The 25442-nt window shown below is 41.9% G+C and overlaps 1 protein-coding gene across 2 annotated transcripts in view; it reads right to left on the bottom strand.

Moving 5' to 3' along the window:
• The window catches only part of AOAH (acyloxyacyl hydrolase), a 224956-nt gene extending 215276 nt beyond the window's left edge, over window positions 1-9680 (bottom strand). For both annotated transcript variants that reach the window (XM_077119693.1, XM_077119705.1), the window contains exon 1: window positions 9207-9680. In XM_077119693.1, coding sequence (XP_076975808.1) covers window positions 9207-9306 — 100 coding nt within the window. In that variant the 5' untranslated portion in view covers window positions 9307-9680. The remainder of the gene's footprint in view (window positions 1-9206) is intronic.
• Between the last annotated feature and the right edge of the window lie 15762 nt (window positions 9681-25442).

Genomic DNA, 25442 nt, shown 5'->3' with positions numbered 1-25442 from the left:
TTCTCCTCCTTTTTCCTTCTCTTCTCCTTCTGGGACACCCACAACATGTATATTTGTGTGCTTCATATTATCATTCAATTCCCTGAGCCCTTGCTCAAATTTTTTCATTCTTTTCCCTATAGTTTCTGTTTCTTTTTGGATTTCAGATGTTCAAGCCTCCAGTTCACTAATTCTAACCTCTGTCTCTTGAAATCTATCATTGTAGGCTTCCATTGTTTTTTTTCATCTCTTCTACTGTATCTTTCATTCCCATAAGTTCTGTGATTTGTTTTTTCAGACTTTCCATGTCTTCTTTTTGTTGATCCCATGCCTTCTTCATGTCCTCCCTCAATTTATTGATTTGGTTTTTGAAGAGGTTTTCCATTTCTGTTCGTATATTCAGAATTAGTTTTCTCAGCTCCTGTATCTCATTTGAGCTACTGGTTTGTTCCTTTGACTGGGCCATATCTTCAATTTTCCTGGTGTGATTTGTTAGTCTTTGCTGGCATCTGGGCATTTAATCAGATTTCCCTGAGTGTGGGACCCAGCAGGTTGAAAGACTTTCCTGTGAAGTCTCTGGGCTCTGTTTTTCTTATCCTGCCCAGTATGTGGTGCTTGTCTGTCTGTGGGTCCCACCAGCAAAAGATGTTGTGGTTCCTTTAACTTTGGAAGACTCTCGCTGCTGGGTGTGTGGTGGAGACAGAGGAAAGTCTGCAGGCTGGTTTCAATGGCTTCAAATTGTGAAGTCCTGGGATCTGAATTCCTTGAGAGAGGGATTCCACCTGAGTTGTGTTTCACCCCTCCCGTGGTGAAGGTTCAGGTGGTAGAGAGCCCTGAAAGCAGCCTCTTTTTGCGTTTGGGGCAGTTGCAACCTGTGTAATCCCAGCGCTGAGCCCAGAGGCAGCCAAACCTCCGTAGAAACAGCTGCAGAAGGCTCTGTTTTGCCCCCTTTCCTCTTTTTCAGTTAGCCCAATAGGTGACTTCCGCCTTGATCAGTTTTGCCTGAGCTGAGGGCCTATTTTTAGTAGTCAGAAGTTGTTCATTAATGCCACCATTGGTGTTAGGTTAGGCTAAGTCTCTACCACCATTGGAGACGCTTTCCTTTCCCTCCGGGAAGTTGCCTGTGGGGGAGGGGCGCCACCTGCCGCAGCTTGGGGAACTGCTGATCCAAGGCTCCCAGCCAGCCCGGGAAGCCGCGTGTGCAGGAGGGGCACCGGTCGCTGGCCGCCGTGGCCTGGGGAACTCACCTCTCTGAGTCTCTCAGCCAGACCAGGAAGGAGGGAGGGAGGGGCACCGGCCACCAGCCGCCGTGGCCTGGGGAAGTGCACGCCGCTCGGGGACCTCACTGCAGCGGAGTCTTGCAGCCGGCCCAGCCATTCCAGACTGGGTTACACTGTGTGTTTGGTCTCTGTCGTGGCTCTGGGAGCTGTTCTGTACTGTTTCTAGTTATTTAGTAGTTGTTCTGGAGGAGGAACTAAGACGCGCGCACCTTACTAAGCTGCCATCTTCTCCGGAAGTCCCTATTGATTAATTTTAAACCTCCTCTGCTGGCTCTAAGTCTTTCCTACTTTTGCCAGGGACATGCCATTTTGTGTTTTATTGTGTGAATGATACCAGTTCTGTCTCTTTATCATTTAAGCCATAAAGTCTTCTCTGACAACCCAGCATGGGGTGTGTGGGTGGGGGCAGGAGTTATAATCTGACTTTGAATGTATTTTATATGTTTGACTGAATGTAAATGAAGGGGAAAAGGTTTTGTCATGTTTCTTTTTCTTTAACTTTTAAAAGACTTCCTGAACATCAAATAATGCTTTAAAAATATTCCAACATTCAAGGAATTATTTTAAATGTCAACAACTTAGAAAAAGAAACATAAGGATTACTTTCCCCTTTACTCACCCATGTAAAGAAAATGGTGTTCTGCAAAAATGTGCATGGCTTATTATTGATTCCTTAACATTGGAAAAATGGGAGGAATAAGCACTGCCTGTTCAAGCACAGTAGTATAAGCATTTGCTTAGTGATCACACAGCATGTGTAGTTCAGCACAAACAAATTATGGCAATTTGGGAAAGGGGACATGGTGGGTGCTTTGCAACTTAGCTCAAGTTGTGGAATACAGTTAAGACCATTTCCTACGGGTTTCCCACAAGGATCCTCTTTGGAACTGGAGCTGAGGTTGTTTGTTTATGATGGGGATGTTGACTTGACAGCTCAGCAACTTCTGTGATGGGACATTTTCTACTATTTATCCAGTCCTCAACAATCTCCCCTCCTGCGGGGGCTCCCCCTCTGACCGCAAGCACCCCATAAATCCTTAGTAATCATAAGTATGGATTTTGGCTGCTATGTCTGTGCTGTGAGCTCTCCCCACTTCCACCTGCCTCTTGCCCAGTGGTCTAAGAACCAACCCAGCCTTGATTCTCTCTGTTGGGGACTTGTAATTGCAACCAGAAAGAGAGTCCACCTCTGTATGTGTTGGAACTTTTACTTGTAAACTCAGGACTGTGGTGGCCCGTAGTCAGCCGAGGGCTGAGAACAGCAAAATTAGATGGTCCATAAGGATAGAGATGGAAACAGCATAGAGAGGCCAAGAGAGAATTCCCAGGGCCCCTGGAAGCCTGGCTCTTTTATAGGTTTGGCTATGTTTTTTTGCCTATAGATTCCAAAATTCATTCCTGGAATTCTCATGAGAAAATTTCCTGCTTTTCTGCTTATCTTAGCTCAAATTGATTCCTGCTACTTACCCATGAGACAAAATAAGGGAATAGGTATAAGACAATAGGAAAACAATGATGGCAATGACAATCGAAAAATATGGGCCTTAGATGTGTTACCCAAAGTGCAACAGACAAAAAAAAATGTTGATAAATTGGACTTCATCAAAATGAAAACTTTTGTGCTTCAATGGAGTCCACCAAGAAAGTGAAAAAACAACCCACAGAAATGGAGAAAAAAAATTGCTTGCTAAGGAGCTTGTATTCAGGATGTATAAAGAGCATGTACAATTCAATAATAAAAAAACAAATAATCCAACTTAAAAATAGGCAGAGGATTAGAATAGACATTTCTCCAAAGGAGATCTACAAATAGCCATCAAGCACATGAAAAGAGCTCAACATCATTATCATTTGGGAAGTGCAAATCAAAACCACAGTGAAATACCACTTCACCACCACCAAGATGACTGTAAGAATGGATGATGACATGTAGGTGAAGATGTGGAGAAATTGGAAACTTTGTACATGGCTGTGAGAATGTAAGATAGCTCATCCTCTTTGGAAAACTGTTTGGACCTTCCTCAAACTGTTAAAGATAGAGTTATCTAGCAATTCCACTCCTAGTGATATGCCTAAGAAAACTGAAAAGGTATGTCTATACAAAAACTTGCATCACAAATGTTCATGGAAGAACATGATAGCCAAAAAATGGATACAACCAAAGTGCCCATCAACTGATGAATAGATAAATAAATGTACACACATACAATGGAATATTATTATATATAGCAATTAAAAATGAATGAAATTCTGGTACATGTGATAGTGTGGATGAATCTTGCAAACATTATGCCAAATGAAAGAATCCAGTTGCAAAAGATAACATAGAGTATGATTCCATTTATTTGAAATGTACAGATTAGGTAAATTCAAAGAGACAGAAAGTAGATTAGTGGTTACTAGAGCTTCAGGAAGGAGGAAATCAGAAGTGGCTGCTAATGGATATGGGATTTCTTTCTGGGGGTCACAAAAAATGTTTTGGAATTTAGATTTGGTTATCAATGTATAACTCAGTGAATATATTAAAACCCATTGAACATTACTCTTTAAAAGTGTGAACTTTATGGTATGTGAACTATGTCTCAATAAGGTGTTATTTTAAAATGTGAAGGAAGGAATATATTGCTCTGACTTAACTTCAAAAACAACATAATTACAACTACATTGAGGCTGTAAGTCAAGTTTTAAGTAGCTGTGCAACCTTGAACAAATTACTTATATCTCGGAGTCTCAGTTTCACCACCTGCCAATGGGGATAATGATAGGTCATTGTGATGCGTAAATGAGTTAATTCATGTAAAACTTTTGGAAGATAGTGATCACACAGTAAGTGCTCAAAATACTTAGCAATGACAACAGTTATTAATGTACAAATGTAATTTGGATGCCTGGAGACCATTTGGATATAATTACTCATGCTGAGCATCAACCCAGTTTGTCTAGAGTCAAGTGAGAGAAAAGAGAAGTGTGAAGAGATGCAAGAAAGGCTGTAGACCATTTGCAAAACTGACTTTATGAGTAAGAAGCAAGGGTAATTGTAGAAGCCAAGAGTTTAAAGCAAGACCTACAGAATTTGTTGCAAGCTGCTGGCCTCGGGATGGCAACGGTAAACTGTGGCGATTGTTATGTAGAGCAGTCTGGGAGGAAGAGAAGGTTTACCCCAAACAGTTATGTTAAGTATGAAGAAGAACACTGTGAGATAAAAATCTTGCTCCCTCAGGAAATGCCTGCATATCTATTGACATCCTGTGGTATATAACTAAGATCCGGTTGAGAATAAAGTTGACTGAAGTCTGCCTGAAGTAAACTCAAGCTTCAGACCCCCTGAGCCCGTCTGTGTCTTTCTTTCTTTCTTCCTTTCTTTCTTTCTCATCATTCCTTAATATCCTTCGAGCTCTGTTTCAATAGGAAGCAACAGGTAATTTGTAATTTCTAAATCTCTAAAAATTAATCTTTATAAAAATGAATGGAACTCAATTAATTAGATTGAATTCCTTGAAAAATAGGAAACCAGAACTCTTTCCATGTGTGGAATAAGTGACTATAAATAATTTATTTCATTATTTTATTTTATTATTATTAAGTATCATTACAAATCAAGGCAAGGGTTTTCTTTAATGATCAAGGTAAGGCATTTTATTGGAACAGTGATTGAACGCTGACGAATAAAAAGGATGCCTTTTTATTGCTCAGTTGAAATGATCAGAAATCAATTGCTTCATCAACTTTTGCTCAGCAAGATTTTCCTTGCCTAAGGTCTTTCAGGAAGGAGGTGACTGCAACTCTGAGTCTTTGTGAGAACTGGAGTTCTCTTTCTTTGACTGGCAGCATTTGGGTGAAAACATTTCTAAAATTCTACCATTTTAACATCTTCTTTTCCCTTTTTGCCAGTATTACAATTTAATCTTCCTCTGGCACTTTATAAATGTGGTGAGTTTCTCACAGTCAGGGGTGGTGTGTGTTGAAACTGTTTGCCTTTGCCCTCTGCTTCATGGGTCTCTGCTGGTTCCACCATTGACGCTGCAGTTTAAGGTTCCAGAGAAGTGTGGTATTATCTAGTGCACTAATTGCCAGTTAATCATTCATTTAAAAAAACTGTTATTTTTCTGAGAATCCAGATGCTTGTTTTTCTCTTAGCTGGACTGTAAATTTCCTGAAGACAGAGACTGTCTTTATTCATCTTCGCATCCACGGCTCAGAGTACAGGACCTGGCGCCTGGGGGCTGCTCACATGGGGAGTGAAACTGTAGGGATATTAGGGGAGGGACTGTCTACCGATGAGTTTGAAAGTCTATAATCTTGCCTCTCGTCAGAAAGCTGTTAAGGTGCTGTAGTAGATTGTGATTACATACTCCAGTTTATACAGCTTCTTAATCTTGCTCCACATCCCTTTGGTTATGACTCCATTGTGAATAGGGCCTCTTGAAGATGTTAGTTTTAGGTGAGATGTGGCCAAACTGAATGAGAGGGCTTTAACCTAGATTACTGGAGGGCTCACAAAGAGATCTGGAAGTCAACAGAAGCCAGGAAGGAGAGGACATTGCCATGAAGCAAGAGGCAGAGATACAAGCCAAGGATTGCGTGCCACCAGCGCCAGAGCTCTACAGTCATGGAGAGAAAGCAAGCCTTCCAATATCTTGATTTGGGACTCCTTCTAGTCTCAAAACCATGAATGGATAAATTCCCATTGATTAAGCCAACCCATTGTGTGGTATTTGAGGTGGCAGCACTGGCAAATTAAGACAGTTTTACAAACCAAAGAGATAGCAGAAGTCAAACCAACAATCCAACAATTCCATCTCTGATCTCTCCCACTCTATGAAGCTCTTCTTCTTACCCACTAGCTACATGTGAGTTTCTATTCAGGTGTTGCCCACCCCTGCAGGAAAATGTCCCAGGCAAAGTTATGGTCCTTCTCTGGGTTCATCTCACATCCAATGATGGTTCAATGTAGGAGAGGGGGGTTCAAAGCCTGAGACAATTCTGAAGAGCCATTTTCTCTCCACAGCTCTTCATGGGATTGGCTGAGGACTTTTCTTGTAACTGCCTCACAGCCCAATGTCTCCTTTTGCACACTCTTGCGTCCTTCACTCTCTCACAGGTTATTTTAGCTAGGGTTCTCTAGAGAAACAGAATCAGCAGGAGATATCTGTAAATATAAAATTTATAAAACTGTCTCACATAACCATGGGGATGTAGAGTCTAAGGTCTATAGGGCAGGCCACAAGCTGGCAGCTCCGATGAAAGTTCTCAATGAACTCTTAGGAGAGGCTGGCTGGCTGAAGCAGGAAGAGTGACTGTCTTTTCTGAGTCTTTTGTAAAAGCCACCTGGTGATTAGATTAAGTGTCACTCATTGCAGAAGACACTCCCCTTAGCTGTGAATGCCACCAACGTGGTCATGATTTAAGTCCATGAAATGTCCTTTTAGCAACAGACAGACCAGCGCTTGCCAGACCAGACAACCGGGCACCACCACCTGGTCATGTTGACACATGAATCTGACCATAACACAGGTCTTATTCCCAAGAGCACTCTTCAATACACTCCACACACACAAACATAACTTTCTGAGTCAGTTCCCCTAAGGAACCATTTTAAAACATTAAGGCATGGGTTTGGACATCCTTCAGCACATGGCTCAGCTCATAGGCAGTGTCCAATAAATGTTAATCAAATGAATGGATTTCTCTGGCATACACCTCTCTTGTTCTGACAACACAGGTGAATATGTCACCTAAGCAGTTAACCAGAAACAGTGAGTTGGTGGGGAAATGGGGGCTATGTTATCATTAAACCAAGTCAGCAACAGCCTCCCTGAGCTCTTGGATCTTAGAGCTGTGAGTATTTGCATGGACAACCATAATGAAACCTTGTGGCAAATAAAGATGGCTTCCATCAAAAGAGGGATCTATGACCCCTCCCCTTGAAACTGGGTGGAGGGACTTGTGACTGCTTCGACCAAAAGAAGGTGACAGAAGAGATGCTGTACCAGTTTCCAGGCCCAGACTTGAGAGATGGAGTGCTACTTTTTGTCTTTTGGAAGTCTCTCTTTGGGACCTCTGAACCACCATATAAGAAGTCCTACTACCCTGAGACTGCCATGCTGGAGAGGCCAAGTGTAGATGTTCTGCTGGGCATTACCAGTTGAATCAACCTCTGGCTCCCTCTCTCCCCCAGCATGCCAAACATATGAGTGAAGCTGTCTTGGACCCTTCCAGACCCATCAATCCACCCTGAATACCACTTGGTGACTGCAGTCTATCCTACATGGAGCAGAAGAATCATTAGCTGAGCCCTGAACAAATATTTGACCCACAAAATGAAGAGATATATAACAAAATGGCTATTGTTTTAATTTGTTATGCAGCAAGAAGTAACCACAATAACTATCATCCGTGAATTCCCTTAACACCTCCTTCTAACTCTGTACTGTCTCATTGGAAATGGAACAAGGAAGGGAATGCATATCTCACCTCCATTTTTGCTGAGGTGCAGGTCTGAGTAAATTGGGTCAGGCAACTTGCCTAAATCCTAACATGTTAATTTGCAACCAGTCTAGAAATAGAACTGACTCCCCTTGAGTCTTTCTCAAGTGCATTTCCGTTAGACAGGGTTTGGGTTTTTGTTTTGAGAGGATGAAATGGTAATAAATGATGATTTGAGAAGAGCAAATACTGGGTGAGTGTGACCTCCTATCTGGTTATGAAAGGGTCACAGATCTATGCTTCCAGGCCTCTGCAGAATTGATTGGAATCTGTGTCTTAAGATTTTGGACTTTGGAACTAGAGATGTGTTCCCTCCCAAGTATAATTACCTGTGGTTGTGGCTTTTAGGGTAAGTCCTGATTTCAAATATTTTTCTGTGTTGTCTCCAAAAATAATTCATAAGTGTCAGGATTTGTGTCCAGATTTACCCCGAGGGCTCTTTTTTGGCTTCTTAAGCCAGGATTCTCTGGCTTAAGGTCAGCTCATTGAACAATCATTATTCAGTTCTATGAATCCCCTTGGCTCCATGGACAGGTCCATCTCAATGACTGCACTGTTCTGAAAACTCCCTAGTACAATACAAATGTCAAAGGTGCTACCTCACTTTCTACTCCCCTACAAACAAACAAACAAAGTTTGTAAATAAAACACTTCAATAGAAGACTAGTCAATGGCTTGAATCTCAGTTAGTGTTCAAAGTTGCAGGTGACTTGTCCTATTATTACCAAGACTGGACTCCCTGAGAGAAAGAAGGAAGCTTTAGATTGCTGAGCCTTTATGTGAAAATAGCATAAATTTACATGCATGATCTCAATTCTCACAGCCTATCTGTGAGGTGGATATTATTAGTCCTGGGGCCCCAGTAAGGACACAAAGGCCTGGGGAGGACTAAGTAACTTATTCAAGATTTTATAGCCAGTAAGGGATGGGGTAGAGTGGGGAGAGGGGCAGGTGATGTTTCAAATTCGGCCATGTCTGTATGAAGTCATAGCCTGTGCTCTTGCTTCTGTGTAAGGCTGCCTAATGGGAAAAAGGTTAAGAATGTCCAGCACTTAAACATTTGACCATCTAAGAGAAATAGATTCCAATGATGTGGAAGACATTTAAAAAATTTGTTACTGTGGTGACATATGTACAACATAAAATTTCCCATTTTCACCACTTTCAAGTATACAATTGAGGGGTGTTATTTACACTCAAACTGTTGGGCTACCATCAGAGATGGAAGACTTTTCTGACTAATTCAAACTAGCAACTGTAGAGTGCACTTCTAACATACATATATGTATGTCTTGTTGAATACTTACACCAGTGCACAAATTCTTTCTATGTCAATGAGATTATTGGTCCCTTGCATGGAATCTTACAGCTATTGACATCATTAAATAAGCAATTTATTTTGCCAAGTATTGAACCCCAATGTTAAATCCACATAAAAAAACACACAAAATCTTGACATACCTACACAGTTGTGGCCTCTGGAGTTGTGGGTTGGAAAGGCTGGAGCAGGAAGTGGCAGGAGGAAGAGCAGAGTCAGGGAGAATTTCCAGGACGCCTTCATCTCGTTGCTGTGGAGCAGGGAGCTCGCTCTGGCTACTGAAGGATTGCCACAACTAAGGGAGGTCGATGCTGAGCGCACAGAATCCGTCTGTCCGTCTCCTCTCCTCTTCCTCTCTCACTTCCACACCTCCCCCACTCTGCACGCTCTCCCACTCACACCTGTCAACAAGTGTGAAGGGAATAGAGGCACGCATGAATATTCACCCTCCCACCCCTCACTATTGCAGCAATTTAAGAAAGCTTGGGACTGGGAAGAACTCAAGGGAGTCCCTGGAGTGCTGTTTTTCTGAGCTCAAAATTGCGAGAAAAGGAAAAACCCAAGCCACAGCAGGGTAATGACAGGCACTTCTGCACTCACCAGCTGAAGTCAGCGTCTACAACATGAACCCCACGGTTTGCCGGAATCGTTCTGTGGTTAAGGGGCCCTTCCCCTTTCATTCTTGCAAAACTAATCTAAAGTCAAACTAAAATCGAAGGAAATAAAAGTAACTCTAAACTGCAAGCACACAACCCTTTGGCAGTTTGTTCAGCAGCTTTCACATACTTTAGAAATTATAATTCATTATATTTTGAAGTTCTTCAGTTCTGTTATATACAGTGTTGGACTCTTTATTTTATTGTTGTATCCTGGTAAGGTTGTTATTTTCCTTTGGAGCATTTGGGTTATTCCTTGAAAGGTCAAGTTTCCTCCAGGCCTTTCATTTGGTGTTCAGAAAATGAACAATTCAGAAAATAATGGGCAGTCAGTATGGTAGGGTTTTAAATCTAATGAGAAATAAAAGATTTGTTAGTAATTAATTCATATTTACTTTCCTGTGCATGATGTATCCCCTTTCTCCAGGAATTCAAAATGTGTTTACATTTCCCAATACGAAGGATTTGTTCATTTTTAAGAGACTGATTTTCTGCTCTGAAGATGAGAGCAGAATACCATTTTTTCAGGAGGAAAAAAGATCTGAACCAGATCATAGATAGAGAAACGACATATAGTCTACATGCTTTGTTCTAAAATAGGAAGCAGCAAAGTCATGTGCCCTGCTCAGATAAGACACAAGGACAGGCCAAAATATCACAGGCTAGATAAACATGGGAGATAATGTGCTTAAGTCTATGAGGAAAACTTTTTTGAAATATTATGGAAGCTATCAAAATTGGTGGCAATTGCTTTTTTTGTTTTTAAAGATAGTATTTTAAGTAGCAATTATCGTCTTAGAGTTATAGTCTCTTCAGGTGTAGTAAATACCAATTTTGATGGTTTGAAGATCCCTTGGGTGGGTATAAGTTTTACAAAATGCCTGAGGGTCTAAGATCCCTAAGTCAGTGGCAGAGATATGACATATGAGAGTGTCTCCTTAATTGAGTCTGTGCCCCAGCGCTGGATGGATTGTTGGATGACATGGATCTCCTTAAATATCCTTGGTCACCCACACACTGTGACTTCCAAGGAAGACCTGGTGTTCCAGAATCCTGACCTGTGACCAAGGGAAGTTCTGTAGGCCACTAGGAACACCTGAGAGTTTTGGTCCTAGAGAAGTTCCAAAGAGGACCTGGGGAGGCAGGAGAGTAGGGCCATTCAGAGCAAGCCTGCAGAAGCTGAGAGTCTCAATTCATTTCTACCGTTTACTTCTGAGAAATATCAGACTATCTCAGACTATCTCTACACATTATTCTCCTTGTTTATATTGGGATAGTACTAATCCCTGTCTTACTGGGGGTTTCCAGAAGAACTAAAACAGCTGATGTATCCAAACTACAAAGTAGGGTGCTTGGCAAGAAGTAAGCGATCTATAAATCAAAGCTCTGGTTATATTCCTGGAAGGGACCTGATGAACACCTGCACCTCAGGCCAGACTTTGAGAGGATTCTAAGACACCCGTGGCAGTCACAGGCTCAGGTGTGGGGAAATGGTATAATGGGAAGCAGTGTTTACTGAACACCAGGTGTACACAGCCTCATTTGTCTAACCCATGGATTGGCTTTGGGAATAGAAATTGGGCACAGGTTCTGGGCTTCCTGAGAATTTTGGGGTCTAGATTTATAGCTGGAGGCAAGTCTGGAATACCTTATGGTATTCTCTTAGTGTCAGACCATGTGCACATTTTATGCCCTTCACTCTACGTGTGCAACACCGAAAGTTCCACCCACAGCCATCCCAAGGAAAGATCCCCTGGAACCATCTGATGTGCTCAGGCTTTATCCGGCTACCCTGGCATCACTGACATAGCCCTGCAAACCGAACCAGTCCTTTACCATTAATTGGGAGGGGAATAAGATTCCTTAGCTGCAAAAAAGAGATGAGACTATCTACCTCACTAGGGGTACATCAGGGTAATACCTGACATAGAGTGTGCTTTAAATAAATGGAAGCTACTTTCATGTCTGGAAAGTGAGTTCTTCCAGGGCAGCATCAAAAGAGGAACACAGAACTCAGGAAATGATTTTGCCAATCAATGCTGAAAGAAAGTGCAAGTGCCCCTAAACCACAGGACAGAACCTCTCCTCCCCATCACCAGCATCACTGAGGCTGGAAGCTCCTCTGGTCTGCACACATGTCCCTCAGACCCGTAGCTATCATTTGCCCCACAGGGCTTGCCTTTCCTTTTTAAAAATGAGCAGGGAGGCCAACTGGTCTGGGATCTCTGGACAACTTGTTGAAGGGCCCTGGACCTCCCATTGGGTTATAACACGTGGTTAAGCTTCATACAAGTTTCCTAGGGGACCCCTGCTATCAGATGGTCCAATTTTGACTTTCTTAAAATCTGCTGTTGGAAATGAGATATTTCTGGAAGTACTTTGTTACTTCACTCTGAGAGTTTCCACTCAAACCGTAGCCTTTGTCTCTTTAGCAGAAGGCTGAGGGTTTGTAATTTCCAAATGTCACAACTGTGGTTCTTGAATATACTTCTCGATTATTCTCTGCACTGCATTGACCTTGACCATCTCATTCACAGCAGATACCTTAGTGAGAAAATAGAATTTACTGGGTGAAAAGAGGTATTATGAAAACCAGTACTGTCAAAAGATGCTTCTTGTCTTTGATTTTTTCCTCCTTCTGACACCCAGGTTCCCCATTCCCTCTTGCTGCCTCTGGCTCCCCAGGATTCCTATAGTAGTCCTAGGGAATTCAGACTGCCAAACCCAGACCCTTTGCTGACCCTCTCCTCCCCAATCAGAGCATGTCCATTCTAGATCCTTTCTGTCTTGTCCTTGTTCTCTTCTAAGGAACGGTACATGCGTCCATGACGAGGATGCACATGGACTAATGAAAGAGATCTGAACTTAGAGTCAGGGGAGCTTAATTCTCACTATGGTGTCACCACTCAGTAGTAGTTGTGTGGGTTTGGGCAAGCTGCTCTGCCTCTTAGAATATCAGTTTACTTAACTACAAAATGGGGTTAATAAGGCCCACATTGTGGGATAATCATGGAGATGAAGGAGACAATGTGAGTGCAAATGCTTAACAGTAAAAGTTAGATAAATTTAGAGCTGACACTGAATTAACGTCCCTCTCAAGGAATATGGGAATTTTAACATGTTTTGCTTTGGATATTGTCTCAAAATATTTAAAGGAATTTCCATTTGACTAATGCAAGTAAGTAAATGCAAAGAATCTTGGAGAGGGCTTTAGACTCCCATATGCTATAGATTTGGGGCAACTGGTATTAACTGCTTTCACCTAGATCTTCAAGGTGGAGAGCTGAGTTCAGATGCACATAAGAAAATAAAAAAACAAAATAAATATGATTTAAATAAAAGATCAAATATTTATTTATTTATTTATTTATACATAAAAGAAGTCCAGGAATAGGCACTTCAGGAGTAGTATAGCAGTCCCATGTTGCCGTCAGGGACCTAAGCTCCTGATTTTCTGCCCCACCATCCTAGTTCTGATTTACACATTCAAGATCTGACAAAGGTCATATATAGGTGTTAGAGCTCAAGCCATCCAATCCATGTTCCAAGTCTGTGCTAGAAGGAAGCAAAGGAAGTCTAGTGGATAGTGGAGCTCAGACTTTTCCTTATAAAAAGCTTTCCCTGAGTTCTCCCCAGCCCTCTGCTTATATCTCATTGGATACATTTAGCTCCAAGGGATGCTTGGAAGTATAGTCACGTGGCCATTCCTATCTGCCAAGGAACCTGCAATAGGTGGTCTTTATTCCGGTGGCAATGTGCTTAGCTAAAATCAGAGTTCTTAAAAGAAGAGGGAAATAGGATATTGGAAAGCATTTGTCCATGATGTACGGTCTATATAAATATACGTATATGTTTTCCTTTCGGAATTAAGCACACTGATTACCTTGTGTTATGAGTTTGGGGAAGGTAGGTGAGGTACAGAGCCCTGCCTATTCTTCATAGTTGGCTGTTCTCAGGAAGCTGGACAAGCACATGTGCTCTACAGGGCACTTTTCCCTCCAGCCCTGGGGAGCTCATGGAAACATGAATTGACAAAAAATTCTCATGGAAATCTCGGCTGAGGCTGTGATGAGATGGTCTAACTTGTGTTTGAGGGGCTCTTGTGACTAAGACAGTGTCCATGCCTTCCTGAAGGAGTTTACCACTATATTTAAAATATAGTGCCATTTATATATATATATAAATTTATTATATAATTTACAATTATATTAAATTATTTAATATATTAAATAATTATAAATATATTTATATATATCTGTATATATATTTATAATATATATATTTATATACATATATATTTATACATAAAATGTATATATTTTATAAAGTCATATATATATGACTGTTAACTCTCCTCTGGAGCAATCTTCATGGAGGCAAAATACAATAAGCTGACAATTATGCATTAACACAGTGTTAAGAACAGCTTCATGGTTCATATGAATGATGCAGAATGATGCCACAGTGGTGGCAAGAGCATCCTTAAATTATCCAGTTAAACTTGGGTGTCGTGGCTGAGTGGTCTAGGATGGTAAGTGGCTAAATAAATGGCAACCCTGAGAACTTGCTCCACTTCAGCGAACAGCGACACTTCTACCTCATGGGAAAGACGGACCAACTTCCTCCCTAGCTGCCCCAAATGCACAATGTACACTCAGACCAGTCTACTGAAGGCCTTTTTTGAAGTTCTCACATCAGGACTGAAGGTCTGTCCTTGATACGACAAGTCTTTGATCTGGAGTTAGGGAACAGAGCAGGTAAGGGCAGAGGGGAAGATCATGAAATTGGTTCACACAGAGCTTGGCAGAGAGCAAATACTCAGCATGTTGAATCCAAATCTGTATCCAAACACCTGCTAAAGTTTTCCAGTGGGCAAGTGATGGAAGGGAAGATGAGAGATAGGTTGGGGTGTGGTAAGAAGGAAAGTGAGGGTAGAAATACATATATTTTTATAGATTTGGTGAAATAAAATAACCAACATAAATATATTTCTAATTGACCTTATGATAAGACCAAAGGAGCTTCTAGAGGAGAAAAAAGGTGTGGGGAGCACAATAAAAGAGGAAATTAGAGATGAGTAAAAATAGTAATCTTAGTAAAAAACCCAATAGGTCATATCGCCCTCTTGCTTTTATAAACTGTCAAAGCTACCTATTGCCTACCATGTAAAGCATGATTTCCTCAGAAAAGCCCACAGGGTCTTTGTCATCTGGTACTTATTCATCTCTCCAGCCTCATATCTAAACCCTTTTATCATGAGCCTATGAACCAGTTACCAAATTGCCAGGGATGTCTCCAGATGTACCCAACTGATCGTGCTGCCATGCCTGTGCATGAGATTTTGCTCTGCCTGGAATTTCCCTCTTCTTACCTTCAAGGCAACCTCTCCTTTTCCTTCAAGACCTCCTCTTCATAGGCGTCTTCCCTGTCCCTTGCCAAATGCAGGTGTTTACTCCCCCTTTAGTGTTCCCAGAACACTTCAGATAAGCCTCTCCTAGGCCTTGCCTCACTGTGGCATAATTGATAGTGTTCACACCTGAGTCCTGCACCAACTACGAGTTTCTGAGGGCATGTTGTTTAAACCCTTCACTGTGGGTTTAATACCATCACGGTGGGACATGCACTTGACACACAGCAGGTACTCAAAAGGCTCATGGGAAAGAAGAATGCACAAAATAGAGCAAGAGGAGAAGATGTATTAGATATAGCAGTAGAGTGAAGTAGATGAGGAGATTAAGAAAAAAACTTTTGGGAGTGTTATATAAAAGGAAGAGCATTAAAAGCAGTAAATTTGGGGTGCAGAACTAAACCTAAATGCAAATACCGGAAAATCAGGTCAGTTAGGGATCAGGGCCAAACATCAGACTTAGACTTTGAAAGGCAGTCCCATGACTCAGGCAGAGAGGAAGCAAGAAGCAAAAGCATTATATTGTCAGGATATAAAGTCTAAAGTCCTGCAATTTCCTCCCAGCTTGTCACAGTTCTTGTGATAAGATTACAAAGTTTATTTCCTTAAAGACTGTGGACCTGAACCAGCTCAGGAGAATGAAGAAGGAGCAGCTTTACCAAGCTCAGAGCTCCAGAGTGAGTGTTAGTCTAGGAGCAATAAGGAAGGGTTCTACCAGACCTGTGTAGCTCTGCCAAGGATACAAGACTGCAAGGCCCTTTGTTTCTGCCCCTACAGTAGCAGGTCCTCTTTCAATAGGTCAGACATGCCTGAAATGCCTTGAGCTGGGACAAAAGACTTCATGCCATGATTTGAGAGTAACTTCAAGTGGGAGGAGAACAATGGACTAACTTGGAGACAACAGAGTTTACAAAATTCCTTTCCCAATAGCAACTGGGCACCCAGTTTCAGGGACTGAAGCCTTGGGGGTCAGCCTAATTGGCCTGTGTGTTCCTCCTCCTTCTTGCCCCAAAGAGTGCTTTAATTCACTCTCTCTTATCTTGCAATCCCTCTTATGTTATAGCGTTTTAGAGTATGTGTATGCGTGTGTGTGTCCATGGGTGTGTATGTTTGTTGGATTAAAGAGCATCCCAAATTCCAAATTCTTTGCCATCAAAACATGGGATCCAATTGCTTACCATTTCAATCTGGGTTGGCCTGTGACTTCCTTCACTGATAGTGCCTGATGGAAGCATTACTGGGCTGGTGCTGGGCCCAGCCTTTTGAAAGATTGACAACTCATGCCGTGGTCTCTTGGAGCCCTGCTCTTCTATGCAAGACATCTGAGCCATCTGTTAGAGAGATACATGGAGACCTGAAGTCTACATGAAGTGGGAGAAGGGGCCCCCTAACTCTGCAATCCATGCAAAGACTCCAGCAAGTGAGTGAAGTCGACCTTGCAGACTAACCCAACTGCCAGTTGAATACCACTGAGTTGATGCCATCAACTCAGCATTAGATGCCGTCATAAAGCATAAGAACCATCCAGTTGAGTCTGCCAACAAAGGATACAGTAAAATGGTTGTTTTAAGCCCCTGAGGTTTAAGGTCATTTGTTATATAACAGTAGCTAATCAGAGTAATGTGGGAGATTGGGGTGTGCTTGGTCAGTCTGCATAATCTTGATTAAGGATTTAGACTGATCTATTTATTTGGTGCCATGGTTTTGAGGTACCAGGATCATTCATTTTGGATCAATTCAAAAGCACTGACCTTTCCCAATAGCAAAGGTGGTCCCTGCATATCTGAAGGGGAAAACAACTCAGACTCAGAAGAAGATAGGACCATATGAGATCCTCAATGATATATGTCTTCAAATTAAGGGCAAAGGGCACACTTTCTGGCTCCACTTTTCATGACTCCTGGTTATGCCCATGCTGCTTGTTTTGGGATGTAGGTTGTTATTGTGATTGAGACAGGCAGAGGTAAGTGAGGGAAGAGCAATGAGGTTATCTGATGGGGGCTTATTAAACATGTCACAATGCGGATGGGAACTTAAGATGTACAATCTTCTGTCAACAGTTACCCTTTTGAGCTGGCTTTAGGATAACCCATTACGTACTCTCATGCACCATAAGGCTGATGAAATCTTTCCAGAGTTGTCAAACTGGACTGCCCTCTGCCTTGATTCCATTTGCTGGTAATCAAAGGAGGCCATGACCGCTGAATTGGGTTAAGAGCAAATAACACATGCAGAAAGTTATAGAAACTGAAGCTCAGAAAGGTCGAGATGATTTGTGTTGAGTCAAAGGCCAGATGGATTCCCCACTACTGATTCAGAATCCAGAATCCTTTCTGCTGTTTCCTTCCATATCCCTTCAAATACCTGTTTACCATATTGTTTCAGGGACTGCTATGATATTAGTCACTTATATTTCAACTTAATAAATATGTTGTAGAAGGATGCAAGAGTAAAAAAAAAAATGTTGAATAGGGACCAAATATCAAAATATAATCAGGACAGCATAATTTTGCTCTAGTATAATCCACATAGTTCTTAAACACCAATGCTTATTTTCCTAATCATTATGCAATATGTTTTGCTAAAACAATGCCTCCCCTCTTCTACTTCCATGTATATAGGCAACAATTCTTAGGGCAAAGTTACTGTCTGTGGGAAAAGATCCAGGTGCAGGTAAGGTTGGTTTCAGCTTCCTCCTTCCTTTGACAAGTCTGGGCATGGCTGAGGCTGTGGGGCAGACCCAGACAGATCCAGGTGAGTTGCTCCAGGTTGATGGGGATATGAATTATTTCCTGAATGGTCAGTCTTCTCAGGTGCTCTTCATCTAATTTTTCCTAGAGCAGGAAGATGCCAGCTATCTTCAGTTAGAGAGGTTTGAAATTAGGAGCGTGTCTACTCACGACTTTGTTTTTTGGCTTTGTGGTGAGCTCTGGGGCCATGGCCTTCCACACTACCTGCTGGCTCTGTGTCTGAGTCTGACTTCAGCTTCAGGTCCCTGTCAAGCTCTTCAGGCCCCACCAGATCTGAACTCCCACCCAAAACATGTTTTCAAAGGCCCCTGGCACCGAGAGAGCTCTTTGCTCCTTCCCTATTCCTTCCTCCACCCCACGAAGGAGTGTTGGAGTCTAAGTGGGGCTAGCCTGCTCTCTCAAACCACATTCCTGACTCTGGGTATTACCTGCTGCCTGCATCTGAGTTATGCTCTGCCTCCTGGATCAGACCTTTTGGGTTACTGATGTCTGGCTTAACTAAGCCATGGCTCCCTGTATTCTTTTAACCCTGAACACTGGATATTCTCTCTCTAAGTAATGGCCAGCCTCAGTAGCAGGATGAAGCCCCCTTTACTGTGCCCATCTTGGTCTTGCAATCTGTCCCATCTCACTGGTCTTGAAGACTGATGTATAGGTGGTTTTGCAGCTGAGGCTATCTGAGTTGTGATGTCCCAGGTTTTTAGTCACTCTAGGGGCAGAACCGGAATTTTGAATCATCTCAATACTTCCTCCCCCCACTTGGAAAGGATGCTAGTGACCATGATGTAGTGTGGTAAGGCCTGGAAAGTCAGCTAGCATCTTGGGTATTACCTAAAGTCACTTATCACTCTTCATAGCTGTTCTCATCCACCCAATTTGCTCCAACCAAGAGTGACCCTCTCTTCAGAACCCTCACTCCTTCATCGTTTCCTGAGACCAGATTCTCACAGGTCAATCGTTGGACCATTTGGTCACTCCCTACATTCACAGCTTTGTGGAATACCTTTCAGACACTGGAAACAACCACTTTCTGCATTGCTCGGTGTCACCAGCACCTCTTCTCTCCCAGAATTCAAGCCAGAAGAGAATGGGATTAGATGACCAGAAGTTTCTGCAATAAGACTTACACTAAGTTGTCTACCTGTAAACTGACCACTGGAAGCGCAGCACCGAACCAACTACTCACTTCCAAAGCTCTGGTGAGAATTCTTTCCTGAAATGTCAGAAAACCTCATGGGCTACAGGCCACGATATAAGAAATCTACTTAATTTCTGATTCATGAACTTCCCTTCCACTGTTTGTTTGGTGTGAGAAATTGCTCAGACTTCAAACAGACTGGTATTTTAGTACACTGCAATTTGGTGGGCCTGCCTCACAACACCCATGTGGATGCAATCCATGCCAGGCTTGTCAAGTAGCAGCTATGCTGATGACAAACCAATCTGTAGGTAATCCCTGTGAACAGCATACTTGAATCCCACCATGCAGGGAAATAGTTCATTCTCAAACAACAAGCAGAAATCTTTTCCATTACCATTGTTAGCTCTGAAACTTCCATCTGTTATTTCTTTAGGGTCAAAAATCATAAATTATGTGATTATGAATGAAAAGTATCAAGCAGTGGTTTTTCTTTTCCATTGTCATTCATAAGTGAATTTTAAAAATAAATATAAATACATAATGCATCAGTAAACATCTGAAAGGTGTTTCAATGAACAGCCTTCAAAATTTCAGTATTAAAACAATTATAAATAAAATTGTTAAAGTTTTCTGTCCGATGCCAAGATTTTGGCTTTTTAATAAAAACAAATAAATTTCTTATTAACAGTAAAGGAAATTAAAAAGTCAACCCAATTTAATTGGACCCATTCTCTTTAAAGGGTTCTAGAAAACTCTTAATTTAGTTGTTCATCCAATGTACAATGATTTATCACCTACTATATGTCAGGCATTGTTGTAGACATGAAATTTAAGAAAACTTAAAAGATTTCTACCTTCATAGTGTTTACAGTTTAGCAAAATCACTGTTGACTCACCATTCCATCTGGCAAAGCAATTTATTTGAATTCAGTTGAATCACTTTTGATTGTTGTCATCAGTCATCCACATGATCAGAGCAAGCAGCTGAATAGAAAACCTCTCCTTCGGAAACTCACAAACCCACCATTCCTGAGAAGCAGAAAATTAATTGCTTTGTATTTCATTGCCCTTTGAGTGGTTGCTAAGGCTGGACTCACAGGTTTGTATACAGGTTTGTCCTATGAGGATTTTAAGAACATTTCAGTGAGAGAATAAAACAACTTCTTGATTCAGGAAATTAGTGACATGGGGCCTTTTTGTCCTAATTGATCACCTTATATAAAATGCCTTATATTTTATGGCATTACAGATTCCTTTGAGAATCAGAAGAAAGCTGTGGAAACCCCTCCCAGAAAAATTACATATAACACAAACGAACTAAATTTGACATATGATTTTAAACCAGTCAGAGACCCTTGTAACCTATTTTTTTTTTTAATGTCTAAGGACTTTCAGGAAAATGGAAGAATTACTTCCAGGAAGATGGTGGAATAGGATAGGCTGAGTTCATCCCTGCTCTGTGGAACAATGACAGAAGTGACAGAAAAATGACTGGGACAGTCGTTTCAGGGTATGAGTGACCAGAGTGGGTCTTCCACACTATATGTGGAGGTCCTGGATAGAAAAAGGTGGAGAAATTGGGATGGAGAGAATGTGGTGAGTGTACTTGGTGGTGACCCCACTGGGGCAGGCATTGGCGTGTAGGAAAGTGTGACTCCCAAAGGATCAGAGCACCCCTGCACTCCAGACTCCCCACAGCTAGCTTGGGAGATCTTCCCTCACAGCTACACAGCTGGGAGCTCCTATGGGGAACCCAGAAGCCAGCAGACTTCCTTTTCCTGTACAGAGACCATCCAGCAAGTGCATATACCTGCCTCTGACCCCTGAGACACGGTGCTCTGGGTGCCTGGTTTGGGGCAGGAACTGGAAGGCTCTCCTCCTGGGAAGAGGGGGATATGCAGAGTGGAGCTGGACTGACAACTGGCTGCTGAAAGAGACTCACTGGGATCCGATAACCTCCCCACTTTCCCCATGGAAGCTCAGAGACCAGTGTGCCCGGACAGAGAGGTGGGGACAAGTCCACAAGTGGATTCTCCACCAGGGTATATACCACCCAACCTCCAGCCCCAAGGCTGGTGGTTTCAACATGCACCGAGAGCAGCGACCCTAGCTGGAATTTCTTTAGGTCTCCATCCAGCTCAGTCAGCTTAGGCAGTCAGAGAGAGGTGGGCCTGAAGGGAAGAGGTGGCCCAAGACTGCCATCTGCTGGGAAGAAGCAGAAAGTACAGTCTGGCAAACTGCCTATCTGCCTAGCTTTTAACAGATCCTTAAATAGAGTTGCATCCCTGCATGAGGTCCAGGCCTTGGTTTGGTGGGGAATTACTGACAAACCAAGTACAGAAGGAGACCTTCAATGCATACCCAAGCAAATACAAAGCATTTGACAAGTGAGGGAAATCAACTTTCAAAATAACCTTATCAGGATAATCAAATGCCTCAACGGCAACAGAAAATCACAAAGCACATGAAGATGTAGGCAGATTTGGCCCAGACAAATGACCAAATTATAACCTTAGAGAAGAAACAAAATTGGGAACAATTAATCAAAGATGTTCATGCAAATCTCCTAGATAAATTCAGTGGGTTGGATAATGACATAAAGGGCTGATTCGCTTTCCTCAAGCTAGATACCATGTACTGCTTTTCATTTCTTCTTTCTAATTTGTGGCAATAAAATTGAAATTCCTTAGTATATTTGCTTTATATAAAATTTGAATTAGTTCTTTTGTGTAACTTTGTATTCTTCTTTTTGCCTTTTGCATAATCTAGCAAACACCCTATTTTGGCCATCCAGAGAGAGAACGGGAGGACATCCACCAGTGTTGGTTGTCTTTCTTTCCCCAGCCATAGAGAAAATGCTTTTAAAGGAGAAAAAGGTGTATTTAATTTGGAGATTATAAAATTCATTTTTCATTGTGGTAGGCTGAAAAATGATCTCCCCCCACCCAACCAAAGAGGTTTATGTCTTAAACCCCAGAGCTTATGAACATATTTTTTTTTTGTATCAAAAGGAATTTAAAAGATGCAATTAAGATATGGTTGTTGAGATGTAAATATTATTCTCAGTAATCTGGATGAGTTCAATGTAATCACAAGGATTCTTATGAGGGGAAGAAGGAGAAGTGATGATAGAAATAAATACAAAACTTACAGAGAGCTGGCTTTGGGTGTTAGATACAACTTGACATTCATCAATGCCCAGCAGCCTAAGACCACCTGGAACACACTGGTAGTAAAAATAAGGTTAGGATTGTTAACTGCTGCAGCAAGGGAGACTGCACATCATGGGGATCTTAAGGGCGTCTCAAAAACGAGGATTAGGAGGAGGTACTTAAAAAGGTTTGGGGAGCTGGAGTTAGTCATAAGATGGTCTTGGCAGGATTTGATTAGATTTTGTAAACTAGGGAGTTCCTAGAAGAGTGAGTATCTTATCTTTGGAACATGTAAGTCTGTGTAGAGTTACTGTTAGGTTTGTCTGTGCTCTCGGAACACATGGGACTGAAGGAACTGGTGTTTCATGAGTTTGATCTGTGATGTGCACCACGGCATGGTCTGGCACAATTTTTCTGTTTTGCAAATAAAGTGTATGTTATGCAAGTTGTATTTTCTGTTTTAACTCTCAGCACTCCCATTCCTACTCCTGCTGTCAGCAGGGTGCCTTTTCATTTTATCACTGTTTTTTAATTCCATGACTGAGATCTTTCTAATGACATGCTCTTTGTGTAATATTAAGAGCCCAATGGCTGAGTAACCTTCTGAAAGATGTCTTTTTCTTTAGTTTTCAATGGAGAATTTGAAATGCGGTTCACAAACAGAAAGCTAACACTCATAAGTCAATTTCCTTGGTCCCTCCTTCATCGTGAGTCTTCACCTTAACTGTGTATGGCAGACGTTTTATATCTGAGATTGAACAAACAATCTAGCTCAAGAAATGACCATATGGGGGAACCTATTATGACGTCTAAGCACCATCCTCTCCCCATTTCTGTTAGACTCTTCCTCAGGAGCCAGGAGGGTCTTCCCAGCTCACAAGCATAGTAGACTGCTTCTGAGTTGGATCCTGAGGTGGGTGAGCTGGTCAAGAAAAAGAAGAGTCAACAAGATAGCATACATCTGAGTTCTTAGAGGATGCTGAATGTTAGGAGTGAGGAAGCCATGTTCATATGCCAGGTCAAGTGGCTCAGAATGGGACTTTGGATATCAGGGGCTGGGTGGTTTTGGAACGGGATGATTCAAGGGATGCCTTGAAGTCTTGTCTTGATGGCTGGCTGAGGGGCAGTGCAATGGTGGGTCAGATTCAAGGAGGTAGAGTCAGTGCAGATAAAAGTTTTCTTTCTCTTCCTTTGCTCTATCCCTATTCAGCAGAGATTTTAGACAGCCTGCCACTCTTCCATAAATTGGGCTGTGAAATACATTTACAAGCTCTATTCTTAGCCCATTGAGTTCATCTCCATTGGGAGCAAAATCAAATGGAAGTGAGCATATACATCAGTAAGACTTTATTGGCATAGCTGTAACAACTTCTTTTTATGAGGGTGGCAAAACCAAAATTTCTCACTCTGTAATGCCAGTGTTGGGCATTCTTGAAGCATACCCCATGCCAAGTCATCTCTGGGGCTTAGCAAGTAGATAGCAGGACCATCCATGGTATCTGGATATGAGAAGGGGTGAGGGCAGAGAGCTCTAACAACAGGCAAAAGTTATAAATCCAGGCAGGAAGGCAGAGTAAGGGCACTTCCTTGGAGAGTTGTCATCAGATCTCCAACAAGGAGGAAGATGATGGGTCTCAGTGAGATAGATGGGGTGTAGATTTTAAAGATGCTTGATATTGGGTGATGGTGTATTTTTGTTATCTGTGTCTTTTCTCCCCTGTCTGTTCTTTTCAGTCTTTCTACATTTAAGAGAGTTTCCAAGTAGGAGGCAGTGCAGGAACCATTTTTTAACATCCATTCTTGGGAAGAAAGAGAGAGAAAGAATCAAATAAAGAGAGAATGACCTAAGGGAGACCCCCCAAGAGCCAAGACCAGGAGAAAGAAGATCCCCCAAAGAACACTCTTCAAGAAAGCAAGAATATTCAACAAGTTTACTCTTTCCATGGAAAGTTCCACTCTCAAACCCATAATCCACACTCAGGGATAATAGGCAGAATGGAAAAATACCATAAAATCAAATTCTCAGAGGACCTGGAAAACCAGGGAGAGACAGAAACAAATCAAAGATTGAGGCACAGGGAAAACAGAGTAGGAGCCCACTTACCATTACTAATTTACAACATTAGTATGGGATTAACCATAAGCCTGATGATCCTGGATCCTTTCTAAGCACTTTAAAGAAATTTCTGACTGACCCTCACTCAGGGGCATCTGAAGATGGCATGGAAGGACAGCACATTATTAGAAGTTAGAAGGAAATAGTTACCATGGATTGAATGCCAATTATGGTTCACGCACTTTTCATTTCTTATTCCATTCGCTGCTCACTGCAGAGGCTGTAGGTAAATGTAATTAGCCCAATTTTACGGATGAGGAAAGTGAGGCTCAGAAAAATAAAATTTCTTGTTAATAAATAGTGGAAGCAGGATTCAAGCGGATTGCATCACAATGGTACATGCCTTCCCTTATGCTCAAGAATATTCCAACAAAAATTAGGTTTTTGTTCTGAACTTTACTACCTCGAGTTTGTTTTTCTCATCTCCATCAACACCAGCTAACCACAGGCAAAACTGAAATTCTATAGTGCATGTGAACATAAGGAGTCAAATAAAGGTGCCCATATTCCTACTTACAACTGCCTTTCACCTCTCTTCTCTATGAGACTGGAGGTGTCTATGAATAATTTATGCCATGTTCTATACTGCCAAGTTGGCTATGAACCACTTTTAAATCTCCTCTCTAGCAACCCTTGGGGATTTTGAGAAGAAGACTCAACTGAATGGCCTCTACCAAAACTGTTCAACTCTAAAACATCCTATAAATGTAACTTATACCTGGAGTGGTAAAAAATCCATTTTTTCCTATAAAACAGTTGGGAATGCAGTATTTTCTTAGAAAGGCACTATAAAGAGTTGTGTTCAAAAGTCTTCCTCTGGCGTCTTAATTCTGTGTGTGAGATGTGTAAACGTACGGGACCCAAGGTTTGGAATAATACTCAGGCAGTGATCTTGGTCAAAGAAGGGGTTTGGGGAGCCCGCCCCATCCCTTGGACATGGTCAAGAGTAGACTGGGCTGTCACTGAATGGAGGATATGGAGGTTGGGAGACGTGGTTTGGACCCATGGTTCCAAACCTACCTACACATGGCAATCACCTGTGGTGAGTCACCAAATGAGACTTTCACAGCATGAAATCCAGACATGTCTATTTTTAACAAGCTTCTCAGGTTATACTCATGTTGCTACTTGAACTCCAGTTCTTTGGGAATCATTGC

Source organism: Tamandua tetradactyla, chromosome 1, assembly GCF_023851605.1.
Source record: "Tamandua tetradactyla isolate mTamTet1 chromosome 1, mTamTet1.pri, whole genome shotgun sequence".
Taxonomy (NCBI): Eukaryota; Metazoa; Chordata; class Mammalia; order Pilosa; family Myrmecophagidae; genus Tamandua; species Tamandua tetradactyla.
Note: the sequence above shows the minus strand (reverse complement) of the source record. Positions and strands in the feature narration are given on the sequence as shown.